Here is a 13429-nt window from a genome sequence, read left to right as displayed (position 1 = left end):
AGGTCATGATCTCAGGGTCCTGGGATCGAGCCCCACATTGGGCTCTCTGCTTGGCAGGTAGCCTGTCTGCCTCTCTGCCTCTCTGCATATTTGTGATGTCTCTCTCTCTCTCTCTCTGACAAATAAATAAATAAAATCTTTTCTTAAAAATGCATAAAAATATAAAGGAAACCAATCACCAAAAAAAAGCTATCACAGTATTTTTCTAAATATGATATACTAAACACCTGCTTCTTTGGGGACATATTAAATAGCAAGAACTAGTGGAAGGTCTAATCATTTAGAATCCTCAGTGGGACATAAATGATTTTTCTGCAGAAACTCTACAGTGATATGAAAATATCTCAATATTTTCTCAATATGCAATATTTATCTCAATATCCTGACAACAAAATCAGAAATACAGCTAATACATGGTTTTGTCTACATTTTCCAGTGAAAAATGCTAAATTGGTTTAGAGAAAATCAAGACGTGTTCTTTCCCTATCCCCATTCCCCTGGCCCCTAAAGCTTATGAGTGCCTGACTAAGACCCAATACTAGGAGTGTGATCTGGACCAGTCATCTGGTGGGGGTGGGGGGTGGTGAGTGCTTCTCAAGCCACCTGGGCGAAAATATAGATTCTGTTTGTGTGCACCGTGATAGTCTGCCTCTCTCACTAGTCCCCCCAGGTAATGCTGATATTCTGGTCCAGACTGTGGACACGCATCGTGGGAAAAGTCTCTGAGGCTCTTCATGGGAGGAGTGGAGGGAAGAGTCAGAAGGCACGTAGACAGTGTGTCCTGAACCTGAGCATCCCCGGGAAGGGCTTGGGATTTTCTGACTTTTTCCTAAGGGGCGTGCTTTCTTTGCCCACGTTTCCATGTCTGATGACAGAAAGGCAACAGAGATTCTGAGCTGCCGAGACCCTCGGTTTCCTGAAAGCTGTCACAGAGCAGCAACTCCTGGTCAGCTAGGTTGTTGACCCCTGCCAAGTCCCAGCATTCAAAATATATCCCCAAGTACACATATCCATTCGCCGAAAACAAAAATGATCCACAAGGCAAGGAACCAAGACTCAATTTGAAGTGGTCTTCCTCCCTTGTCCCCACCTGGTAAATTCCTAGTCAGCCTTTCAATATGCCTTCTCTGTAGAGTGATGCTGTCTTGAGAGTTCTTCCCTATGATAATTAGAAATAAGAATGATAATAATAATATTATTATTAACAACAGCAACTAACTTTTACTGGTCACTAGGGGTCAAGCAATGCGAAAACACTCCCCATGCGTTATCTTGTTTAATTCTTACAATAACACTTGGAGGAAGGTGCTGTCTTCATCTGATGGATTGCATGGCTGTAGGCTGAGGGAGGAAAAGGCCTATAGTTACCATCTCTGTGTCTTGCACACCTGCTCTGTCCTAGCACTTGCCACACACCCAAGCGGGTGTCCATCCATGTGCATCCATGTGTCCCGCACAAGATTTTGCAAACTGGCAAGCTGAGAAGTTATTTCCTGGAACACAGGACAGATTATATTAATGCTTCTGGCCACCTCATGCCTGAATGTGGAAGGATGACATATGCAAAAAATCAGATAGACCAGGACGCTCAGACATTGGTGAGGATCTAATCAGAGCTAATTCAGCAACGAAACACACAAGCCCACAGGAGATAATTTCCAGCAAGCACAGGAGTGCTATTTCGGATTTCACAGAAGGTTACTTTAAAACCATATACAAACTTTACTCAGGACAAAGAGTCACCGGATTTAAGCAAGTGGTGATGAGAAAAAATTGGAACCAGAACCAAATACAAAGCCAAGAGAATCCACGTCTTCTGAGAAAGTTCACAGAAACCTTCAAAATTCTCTGAAGGAAAAACCTGTCCCTGAGGAATATCCAAACAAGACTCTGAGCAAAGCACAACCTGAATCCGGCTCCCGGAGAGACAGCCGAGGGGAAATGAATTATTCCCAGAAGAAATACAAATGTCTGGAAAAGAAAATCAGTGCCTAATCGGTGAAATCAACAGCCTGTTGGATGAAGTGGGGCAAATCAAAGGAAAAGAGGTTGAAATTTCCAGACTCTAATCTAGTCACAGAGAAGCTTTTACAACAAGAAGCCGAGACTGATGGTATTCAGCAGTTAGTTGTAGAAGTAACTGAGGATATGAAAGGAGGGCGATAAAGAGTGGCTTCTGAGGGTGGGCGCTCTTCTCCCTAGCGATCTGCTCCCTCTCCTTGATCTTGATCTTGCTCTTCCTCCATCCTTAGGACAGCTTGTCCAGGCAACGTCTGCATCTGTGGCGGGCTCTCCCCAGTTACTCCCGGCAGAAGATGCGCTGTCCGGGGTCTCCAGCATCGGAGTGTGCTTTGTGACCAGATGTTATCCCTGACCCGAGACAAACACCTGTGCTCTCACAGAGGGTACACCCAAACCTGTGGTTTTAAGCTTATTTTGTAGCTGAAAAACAATGAAGTTGAAAAGAAAGGAGAAAACTAAATTCAAACAATTGTTGGGGGCGGGGAGAAGAACTGACTTAACACTCTGGAATTATTGACATATTATTGACTTCACCATTTTCCTGAGGGACACATACTATAAATATAACTGTGTGTATATGTATATATATACATTATATATATAATATATAACTCTTCTCTAAACTAAGTTCAATTCTTCAAGGAAACTCAGCTGTCCAAAACTCCAGTATTTGAGATACATTTGATATGCAAGGAAAATATTAAAACATCAGGAAAAAGTCCAAGTTAACAAATGGTGTCACTGTTATTTGCAATACAATAGGCAGAAGTAAGCCAGATATCAAGGATATTAAACTAATTTTCTTTGTCCTATCCAGGATGGCTTTTACAATATCTTTCAGTAAGAAAAAAAGAAATCTGGAGACCTGCGGCATGAGGCTACATTTCCTCATTAGCCTCCTTGATCGTATGAATCCCTTTCATACCACCTCTCCACACCCAGCTTCCTCAACTAATCTTAATTCAAAAACCAGATTGGAGCTCCCACCACCGTCACAGGGCAGGAAGCTGGGTCTTTAGGGATCTTCTACAAACTGCAAATGCTGCCAGGCTGCTCGTCGTGTGCCCTCTGCTGGCCACACATGGAAGCAGGAGAAGTCTCCACAGAAAGGTAAAAAGAAAGGGTCATGTAAGAAAAGGCCAAGAAAAAGATTCAGGGTGATTGCAGAAGAAAAAAAAAAAAAACCGAAATAAGAATCCCCAACAAGGCATCCTGGCTATGAAAACAAACAAAGGATTGACCATATTAAGAGTAGAAAAACACAAAATCATCTTCAAGGATTCGGAAAATAAAAACCAGAAAAAAATTGTTGGAAGAAAGCAAAAATGTGCTGCCATTTTATTTGTCACTGAGAAAATGAGAAGTGGGTTTTCACAGTTTTCAAATCTTAGCATTTTTGGCCTCTGGGCTTCAGGACTGATGCTCAAGACACAGGAGGAGGTGGACACAACAACTCGGGGGCCCCACGGTCACACTCTAGAAGTTTTTCCAAAGTAAGGTTAACCAACGAAGGACTCCTAGAACTCAACAACAAAACACACAACCCAATTCAAAAATGGGCAAAGGATTTGAAAGCCATGTCTCTAAAGACATACGAATGGCCAACAAGCACATAAAAAAATGTCCAACATCACCAAGAATTAGGGAAATACAAATCAAAACCCCAATGACACAATCACCTCACACCCATCAGAATGGCTACCACAAAAACAAAACAAACAAAAAGCCCCCCAGAAAATAACAAGTGAGACAAGATGTGGAGAAACTGGAACCCTTGCACGAACGTAAAATGATGCAGCTGCTATAGGAAATGGCAAGGATGCCCCGACCGTGGGGTTTAGAGAGCTTGGGGCTGGCAAGCTCATCAGTGTGTGGGAGGGCGGTGGGCCCAGAGAGGGCATGGAAGCTCCAAGATCCTTCCCACACCTCTTCCTATGCATCTCTTCTTTCTGGCTGTTGCAGAGCTGTATTCTTTGTAAGAAACCAGTAACAGAGAGTTGAGTACTCTCCCTGAGTTCTGTGAGCCATTCCAGCAAATTATCCAACCTGAGGGAGGGAGTGTGCAAACCCCTGATTCATGGCCAATTGGTTAGAAGGTCACAACCTGGGACTTGGGATTGGCATCTGAAGTGGGGACAGTTTTATGGGACTGAACGTCACCTGCGGGGTCTGCCCTCCCTCCAGGCAGTTAGAATTTAATTGAATTGTTGGACATGTAGTTGGAGTCCAGAGAGAAAGAGAATTCCTTGATAGGAGGGAAAAACTCCACACATTTGATGTCAAAAGTGTTCTGAATATAAAGGAAACAAATTTTAATATCCAAAAGAATTAAAAGCAGGGTCTCGAAGACACATGAGTACACCCATGCTCTTAGCAGAGTTATTCATAAATAGCCGAGTGTCCATTGATAGATGAATGGGTAGCCCGAATGTGGTATATCCAACCATATGATGGAATACTATTCAGCCTTCAAAAGGAAGAAAATTCTGACATCTGCTACAAGGATGAACCTTGAGGACATTACCTTAAGTAAAGTAAGCTAGGCACAGAATGACAAACACTGTGCAATTCCATGTAGATATCTAGAGCAGTCATATTCATAGACACAGAAAGTAGAATGATGGTTGCCAGGGGCTATGCTGAGTTACCATTTCATGGGTGCAGAGTTTGTTTTGCAAAATGGAAATATTCTCGAGATTGTTTACACAACAATATGAATATACTTAACACTGCCGAACTATACACTTAGCAATGGTTAAGATAGTAAATTTTATGTTCTATGTGTTTTACAATTAAAACTAAAATTTTTTTGAAAGATAATTGGAAACAATGCATCAATACAGTCACTCCTTCATTTGCTGCTCTGCCCCACAGCTGGCTCAGCTTCTAGAAACTTAGAAAGTGCAAGGGTTTGGAGATCCAGTTCAACTTTACAGATTAAAACAATGGAGGTCACAGTAGCAAGGTAACCTGAGAAGGTATCAGGTGGGTAGTGATGGAGATGGGATTACAAGGCTCCTGTCCACCAGACTGGAGCCTTACCCTACACCACAACCCCAACAAGGATGGCCCATTGCTTTATTTTACGTAGGCTCCATACCCAGCGCGGGACTTAAACTCATGACCCTGAGATCAAGAGTCATATGCTCTTCCAACTGAGCCAGCCAGGACCCCAGTCCATTCCTTGATGGAAATGAAAATAATGCTTATCCGTTCAGGGCTCCTTCCCACACACCACTGCTCTGGGAGGTCAGATGAACCTATGATGAAATGTGCCTTTGGTTAAAATCAAGGTGATTGGAATTTCAAAGGCCCGTGAACAAACCTGGGGAGATGGGGAGAGAAATATGAGCTACTTAAATGTGAACAGGGCACATGGAGAGTTTTTTTGTTTTTTGGAGTTTTTGTTGTTGTTGTTGTTGTTGTTGTTGTTGTTCCCATTGAGTTATTTTGTAATAGTTTCCAGCATGAGCCTTAAAAGGAATATAACCCTTGGGCAGAGTCTTTCTGCCTATCTAAATAATGTCACAGTATGACACCTGCCTATAAATTATTTTTTATTTTACTTTGATGATCGGGAAAAGATATCAACATATATGATGAAATCAGAGCTAACAACTAACTTGTAGTTGATGGGCTAATTTTATTAAAATAAGGACATGTTTGTTTAAACTGAAAAGAAAACTGTTCTCACTGGCACTCTGCTTTGTCTGGGATCCTTGAAATTAAGGCCAAGGTGCTGATAATAATGACTCTCACACCGTCGGCCATTTCCGTCCTCTTAAATGCACATGGTACTGGGGGGGACAGCAGCTCAGAGATGCGGCTGGCCGACCAATCAGTTCTCTGCCCGCCCAAAATCCTTGGTTGCGGTCCCTTTCCTCATTGGTTTCCTCTGAAAGATTCGCTTTCAGATGGTAAGGCTTTGCCCAAATAAGCTTCCCAGGGCTGGCGATGGCTCGCTGTGCAGCAGCATGTGAGGTAGATTCTTTTCGCAGTTGGCAGACGCTCCTGCTGTGCTTTCACCGGGTGTCCGGGTGTCTGAGTGCTGTCCGTGACCAAAACGTCTGGCTTCAGGTTCCTACAGCGGGGATGCCCCACCCCCAGCCCCGCCCCTCAGTCCCGCCCCGCCCCGCCTATGGTCCCAGTCCGCAATCCTGCCTCAGATTCTAACTCTTCAAAGCCTGAGGAATGTTTTCTTCGTCCACGGGTTGTTTAGGGTTCAACTGGCCGCTCAGAGTTAAAAAGGAGTATCTCAAGCCCCCTGCCATGCTGAAAGGAGAAAAAAAGTGCAAATAAATAAACCTCACAGGTAGTATCCCAGGTCTGTACAAAATATACCTCTTTATAGATCTTGCCAGAAGGGAGTGATTGAGACCCCTGTTTTTCTCCTAGCTTGTGGCTCGCTTGATGAGAATTACTCCCTCTTAGTTAGAAATCTTTGGAGGCAGAAAAAGAGGAGATCAATCCCATACAAAACTTTGGAGAGAAAATAAATATTTATTACTGAATAAACTATACTGTTATCCTAAGACAGTGTTCCATAGAACCCCAAAATGTCTTTCAAAAGTGTCTCAGCCCCTCCTCCCAATATCATTAATGTATGGTGCTTTGACGGAGCAGGACCTCAGGAAGGCCCACTTCACAAAAGGGAGGCAGACAACTTAGACTTTTTTTTTTTTTTCCTGAGAAAGACGTATGACTTAAATTCGGATCTCAGCCCCCTGAATTTTCATCACACACATCATGATCTACATGAAGGAGCATGTCATAAAAACAGATGAACGGAGTGATTTAAGTAAAATTATCTTAGAAACTAAAATGTCAAAACACCTCCCGTTCCTTCACTTGCAACAGATTAATCGCACTTTTTAAAATTCATATTTTACTAAAATGAGTTCATTTAGAAATCCCACTCACCAAATATTTAACCCTACAAAGTTTAACATAGAGAAAATATAGTCTCCACCAACTAACATTCCAATGTAGGCAATGGATACATTCTGCAGAAAGAGAGAGAGGATTAGTCATTTTAAAAGGGAAGGATTTAGGGGCAAAATACATATAGATGGTAAAACCTGAGACTAAATATTGTAGTTACTTTTCCCAGAGGCATACACAGTAGCTGCTCACAGAATGTTGAATGAATGAAAAAAAAACCATTACATATAGCTTTCCGTGGCATGATAATTACAGAACACTGCATCATTCATGCCCCTTATAGTTAATACACAGGAAAAGAAAAAAAAAAAAGATGTAAGCATTGAGCTGTAATCAGCTTTCCAGATCCCATCTCTTCAGCATCACTGGCTGGTAAATTTTATCATACTGAACCCTAAACTTGCATGGATTAGACATCCAGCAAATTCCAAGCAGTGCCCTGCCCTGTGTATTCGAGGAGGGTCCAGGCGGCCAACAGACAGTCTACTGCTAGAGCAGACAGTCTTTCTCACTCGCTCTATTGGTGTGATTGGAAAATCAAAGCAACTGTGGGACAGAGCACAAAACACCCCGCCCTCCTCTTCACTGCTGTGTTTATTCAGACACACACTTACACACAGTCCATGAGTTTAGTACCTTATACATTGTGCATATATCTACATTAAAAACAGGTCTTCACAAGGCTTCCCTTTCTTAGTCAACAGGTTCTCCCAGAACCAAGTTTACAAACAAGGCACCTAACAAGGCATCTTGGTGAATACAGAGATTTGGGCATTTTTTTCTGCTTTGTTTACTTCATTTTCTCAGACCCTCCCCTCTAAGACCATCCTCGAATTAAAGGTCGTAATTTGTCTCTTCTTTTTAAATTAGCAAGCCCTCCCTCTCGTTCATGGATTAGGGGATGAGAAGATCTAAGAAGAGGTGACCCAGGTACAGCTGCGAAGGTCACAAGTCTGCACGCTTTCTCTACCCACCCACCCCCACCCCCGCCCCGCCCCCATTGCAACCATAAAATCTAACCCTGCTCCTCTTGTGAAGACTGGATTCACAGCCAGTTCCCCATTTCCCAAGGCTTCACCTGCTTACCTTGATGGCTCCAACCACTGCTGTTGTGAGGGCCGAATTGTAAAAGCTGCACAGAACTGTGGAATACATCAACAGAAACCTGGGGCAAGGAGGAAATGCTTGGATGCGCGCCTGACTCGTGGGGCAGAACAGATTAAGAAAAGTCTACGTATCACCAACCCACAAGTACTTCAAACAAATGGAGACAAACATACCATGAAGAGTTTATAACCTACATCTTCAAGCACCCCCATTACAATTCCAGCTTTCTACAGGAAAATGGCCCAGTTGGGCACTGGCCAAATTTTCTGCCTTAGGACTTCTTTTCATTTTGTCTGTGCATTTCCCATTATGTTTCCATGTAAAGGCGGGAAGAATGGGGAGTTTCTTTTAATGGTCTGAAATCTTTTAACAGCTGGGTCACAGCAATGGTCTTTAATCCTTGGGGTGCATCAGAATCGCCAGGCACACTTTGTAACACACAACGATGCCTGACAGCAGTTCTCCCTCAGCTGGTTTGAGGTGGGTCCCTCGGCTGGGCACAGCATCGAAGCTCCAACAGGTAATACGAATGTGCAGCCACTGAGAACCACTGGTGTGCAGAAGGGAAAATCAACAAGGAATTGCTGGCTTTGGATGGAAGAGACTGAAATTGATGGATTCCACAGTAATCAGACCACAAAAAGAAAAGGTATCCAGTCTGGTAAGGAAGAAGTCAAACTTCCACTGTTTGTAGATGACACGATACTATATACAGAAGATCTGAAAGACTTCACCAAAAAACAGTGAGAACTGATAAGCGAATTCAGTAAAGCAGCAGGATACAAAATCAATGTACAGAAATCTATTGCATTCCAATGCACTAATAATGAAGCAGCAGAAAGTGAAATTACAACAACAACCCTATTTACAATGCACCAAAAATAATACAAAACCTAAGAATAAACTTAACCAAAGAGGTGAAAGACCTATACTCAGAAAACTATAAAACATTGGTGAAAGAAATTGAAAATGGCACAAAGAAATGGAAAGACACTCCATATTCATGGATTGGAAGAACAAATGTGGTTAACATGTCCATTCAAAGCAATCTACACATTTAATGCAATCCCTATAAAAATATCCATAGCATTTTTCACAGAACTGGAACAAACAATCTTAAAATCTGTATGGAACCACCAGAGACCCTAAGTAGCCAAAGCAATCCCATAAAGCTGGAGATATCACAATTCTAGAATTCAAGTTATATTACAAAGTTGTAGCAATCAAAACAGTATGGTACTGGCACAAAAACAGACATATAGACCAATAGAACAGAATAGAAAACCCATAAAGAAGTCCACAATTATATGGTCAATTAAATGTCGACAAAGGAAGCAAGAATATTCAAGGGAAAAACAGTCTCTTCAACAAACAGTGCTGGGAAAACTAGACAGCAACGTGCAAAAGAATGAAACTGGTCCACTTTCACCATACACAGTAATACTCAAGATGGATGAAGGACCTAAATGTGAGACTTGAAACCATAAAAATCCTAGAAGAGAACACAGTAATTGCTTTGACATTGGCCATAACAACATCTTTCCAGATAGGTCTCCTGAGACAAGGGAAATAAAAGCAAAAATGAACTATTGGGACTACATCAAAATAAAGAGCTTCTGCAAAGCAAAACTGTAAAGTTTGTAATTATTAAGTTTTTATAGATTTTGGAGACTACACCTTTATCAGATCATTTGCAAATACCTTCTCTCATTCGAAAGGCTGCCTTTTAGTTTTGTTAGACAAAGAAAAATACCATATTATCTCACTCATATGTGGGATTTAAAAAAAACAAAGTAAGTGAGCAAAAGGGGGAAAAGGGAGAACCAAACCAAGAAACAGCCTCTTAACAATAGAGAACAAACTGATGGTTACGAGAGGGGAAGTGGGTGTAGGGATGGGTGAAACAGCTGATGGGGATTAAAGACAAAAGAAAGGAAAAGGAGAAAGAAATTAATGGATTCCACATGCCAATAACACTCCTGTGCCCTGTGTCCAAAGTTAATTCACCAGGCATTCAACATTGATCTCTATATTGACACTTACTGCTAAGAAAATGACTAAGGAATTGTGACCAAACACCAATCAAAAAAAAAAAAAAACCCCACATATATAATATATATATGAATACAGAATCCAATCAGAAGAAATATGTTCATTCCAATCAAGAAGTAAAGAAAATTAGCTTCAACCTAAGTGGGGCGCAAAATTCAATCCACCCATAAAAGATACAAAGAGATCAAAAGGTGTGTTGGATTTTAAAACTAAATCCCAGTTAAGAGGCATAAGCCTGAATCCCCATGGGCAGAACAGAGGGAATCAGACTCTTAGGAAAGGGCTCAGCCTATGTCCCTATGTGTTAGGTAGTCTCTTCTGAAAAAATTTAGTGCCCAGTCCCCAGTCCAGGCCAGAATCTCTCTTAATAACAGAATCCAGATCACAAATCAACACAGTAACCACTCGGCCTGAGTGTGTTTCTTACCAGGATGGATGGTAAAGAAAAAAAAATCTTAAGAGCTAAAGCACACCAAGCTTTTATGTTAAGGAAAAAATTCCATTATAAACTTAAATTCTGTAATCTTCAGAATTACTATATGTCTCTGTGATGAAAGTAATTACAATAATTTGACAAATTACAGGAACCGACATCTTGGCCTCTGTGGTTTGAAACTGAAATGTACAATGGGATTAGACTTGCAGCTTTCATTGGAAAGAAGTAAGAAAACCTGTGTCCGTCTGAACACAGTATTTGACATTTAAAAGAAGCTGATTTACCACATTTCTAAGTTGGGTTTACTAGATTTCAAAGAATTGCTTAGGTTTGTGAAGCAACCTGGCTCATAAGCTTTGCAGAGGACCTCATTAGGGCTTGAAGTAGCTGGAGAAAAATCAGGAGAATCATATTTGTAAATGTAGTTTAAAATGCTTACTTTTTTTTTTAATTCACTGAGAGGTAAAAAAAAAGACCAACTTACAGTAAATTGTTTAAGAGATTTTCATCAGCTAAACTTGTGTTAATAAGCCATTAATCAAACAGTTAAATGTCCTTATGTTAATACAAAAATTGCTAGTGTCATAAATAGAGCAACAGTATTTATTTTTTTTTTTTTAAGATTCTATTTATTTGACAGACAGAGATCACAAGTAGACAGAGAGGCAGACAGAGAGAGGAAGAGAAGCAGGCTCCCCGCTGAGCAGAGAGCCCGATCCCAGGACCCTGGGATCATGACGCGAGCCGGAAGCAGAGGCTTTAACCCACTGAGCCACCCAGGCACCCAGAGCAACAGTATTTATAAATTGAACCTAAAGCCTTAAAAAATATCAAAGTTTTTTAAATGTTTATAATTTTAATAAATTCAACATGAATCCAGAACCCCAGGAAAATCCTATTCATGCATAAAATAAAAAGATTAAAAAACTCAACGTGATGTTACTGAGTGCCTACTCTGTTCAGCCCAGACAGTACGAGTAGATAACCCATAGCATCTTCCCTGGAGGAGGGAGTCTAATAAAATACTAGAGATTACAGAACAAGGGAGCGCTATAACCCAACCTAGGGACACAGAAAAGTTTCCTGCAGGCTTCCTGAATGAATGCAGCCTTAAACCCAAGGCAATCGTGGATATTATTTTTATTTTTGCTTAAAAATTCCTACTCTGGCGTTCCAATCATGCAATGTTTTCTCCATCCTACCTTTTAGTGAAACCACCTCCACCTGCATTCAGAATTGGCTGATACCTTGGATCCACCCACCATATGAGTGTGGGCAAGTAGGACACACACTCACCAGCTGGGCTGAGCACAGGAGGAGCCCCGCACCCCTTCTCTGAGGTCTGGGGGTGTCTGAAATAGCCATGTCTTAAGTAAGAGCCTCTAGACAAAAGGCTGCATTTCTCGGTATAACCAGTAGGTGTCACCAGAGAGGCTAAAATAAAACGGTAAGGCTCAAAGTAGTCTTTTCCAATTTTCTAAGAAACAATCTATTTCTACATGCAAATAGGCACCTATGTAGTCCTTTGGCTAAAACGACCAAGGTTCTAAACTAAAAGAACCTCCATTAACTCAGTACAAAGAAAACCAGACCACTTTTAATGCTTAAAATGTCAACTTTGCCTGACAGTAGTTTTGATTTTAGCATCTGTGGATTTATAAAATGCAAAGATATTTAAAAATAGCTTCCTGCCATTCTGTATTTCTAAATCAGATATCATCTATGTCTACTTGAAAAAGAATAGCACATATATGTGATTCACATTCAGACAACAGATGCCAGCAGTATGCTTGGGTTTATAGCTCACGAAGAAACCCCTAGAACAGAACTCCTGCTCCAAGGTACTTACTCTTTCTGAAAAGAAACTAACTGATTTACCCAAGTTGTATGACACACTCATGGTAGTCACAAACAGTACTCGAATGACCTCCTTTACAATGTGTCCTGGTTATCATTCTGTGAAGGTGCATTTACATAAACTCAACACAAATGTTCAAATAATAACAGGCCATGTTTACACTCCTCCCATCAACCACAGTGGTACCCTAGCACAGTATTCTAATTTCAGACTTCAAAGAATTTCAAGGAATCTCATCTCACCCATCTCTTGTAAGAACATACTCCTACCCAAGGCCTCAGTGGTATCGCAAGGATGCCAAAGTCATGGGGTTTATATGGTGCATCTTCCCAGAGCACCAATTTTAAATTAAGCTTTGGTTTACTGGGAATGTGGGAATATTGCTCCTGTGCCCCAGCTATCCTCAGAATCCTGTTTTCTTTTATGCACACATTACAGTAATTATTAGGGATGGGTCAAGGAATAGAACATTTGTTATCCTGTGATTTAAAAATACTTGGTACTTTTGTGTTTTTACTGAGAAATATATTAGGGCTTCAGTGGGACCAAAGGGTCTGCAACTGGGACAGAAACAGATTAGGATAATCATTTCCAAAGCCTGATGGCTGGTGCCAGTTGCTGGTATGAATGAACCAGAACCCATAATTTTTCAGCAAGATTAAAAATACCTGCAGAGCTAGATTTTTTTTTTAAAGATTCATTCATTTTAGAGAGAGAGTATGTGTGTCTACAAGTGGAGGGAGGGCCAGTGGGAGAGAATCCTCCAGCAGACTCCCCACTGACCACTGAGCTCCATAGGGATTGATCTCACGCCCTGAGATCATGATTTGACCAGAAATCAAGAGCCAAACACTTAACTGACTGAGCCACCCAGATGCCCCAGAGCTAACTTTTTAAAATCTAGTTTGTCAACTTAAATTTCAGTCTAAATTTTACTTTTGCCAGGGTGCCTGGGTGGCTCAGAGGGTTAAGCCTCTGCCTTCAGCTCAGGTCATGATCCCAGGGTCCTAGGA

The 13429-nt window shown here is 41.3% G+C and overlaps 1 protein-coding gene and 1 pseudogene across 9 annotated transcripts in view; one reads left to right on the top strand and one right to left on the bottom strand.

The window, feature by feature from the left end:
* Positions 1–1520: 1520 nt before the first annotated feature.
* Positions 1521–2166, top strand: LOC116569993 (annotated as a pseudogene).
* Positions 2167–6060: 3894 nt separating this feature from the next.
* Positions 6061–13429, bottom strand: part of SLC35D2 (solute carrier family 35 member D2) — a 45862-nt gene continuing 38493 nt past the window's right edge. For 5 of the 9 annotated variants that reach the window (XM_032307170.1, XM_032307172.1, XM_032307173.1 and 2 more), the window contains 3 exons: positions 8050–8128; positions 6943–7025; positions 6061–6294 (listed from right to left, as the gene is read on the bottom strand). In XM_032307170.1, the coding sequence (XP_032163061.1) occupies positions 6238–6294; positions 6943–7025; positions 8050–8128 (219 nt within the window). In that variant the 3' untranslated portion in view covers positions 6061–6237. The remainder of the gene's footprint in view (positions 6295–6942; positions 7026–8049; positions 8129–13429) is intronic. The other 4 variants (XM_032307176.1, XM_032307177.1, XM_032307175.1 and 1 more) reach the window with 3 other exon arrangements.

This window comes from Mustela erminea, chromosome 12, assembly GCF_009829155.1.
Source record: "Mustela erminea isolate mMusErm1 chromosome 12, mMusErm1.Pri, whole genome shotgun sequence".
In the NCBI taxonomy this organism is placed as follows: domain Eukaryota; kingdom Metazoa; phylum Chordata; class Mammalia; order Carnivora; family Mustelidae; genus Mustela; species Mustela erminea.
The sequence above is the reverse complement of the archived record's forward strand: the minus strand, read 5'-3'. Positions and strand labels throughout refer to the sequence as shown.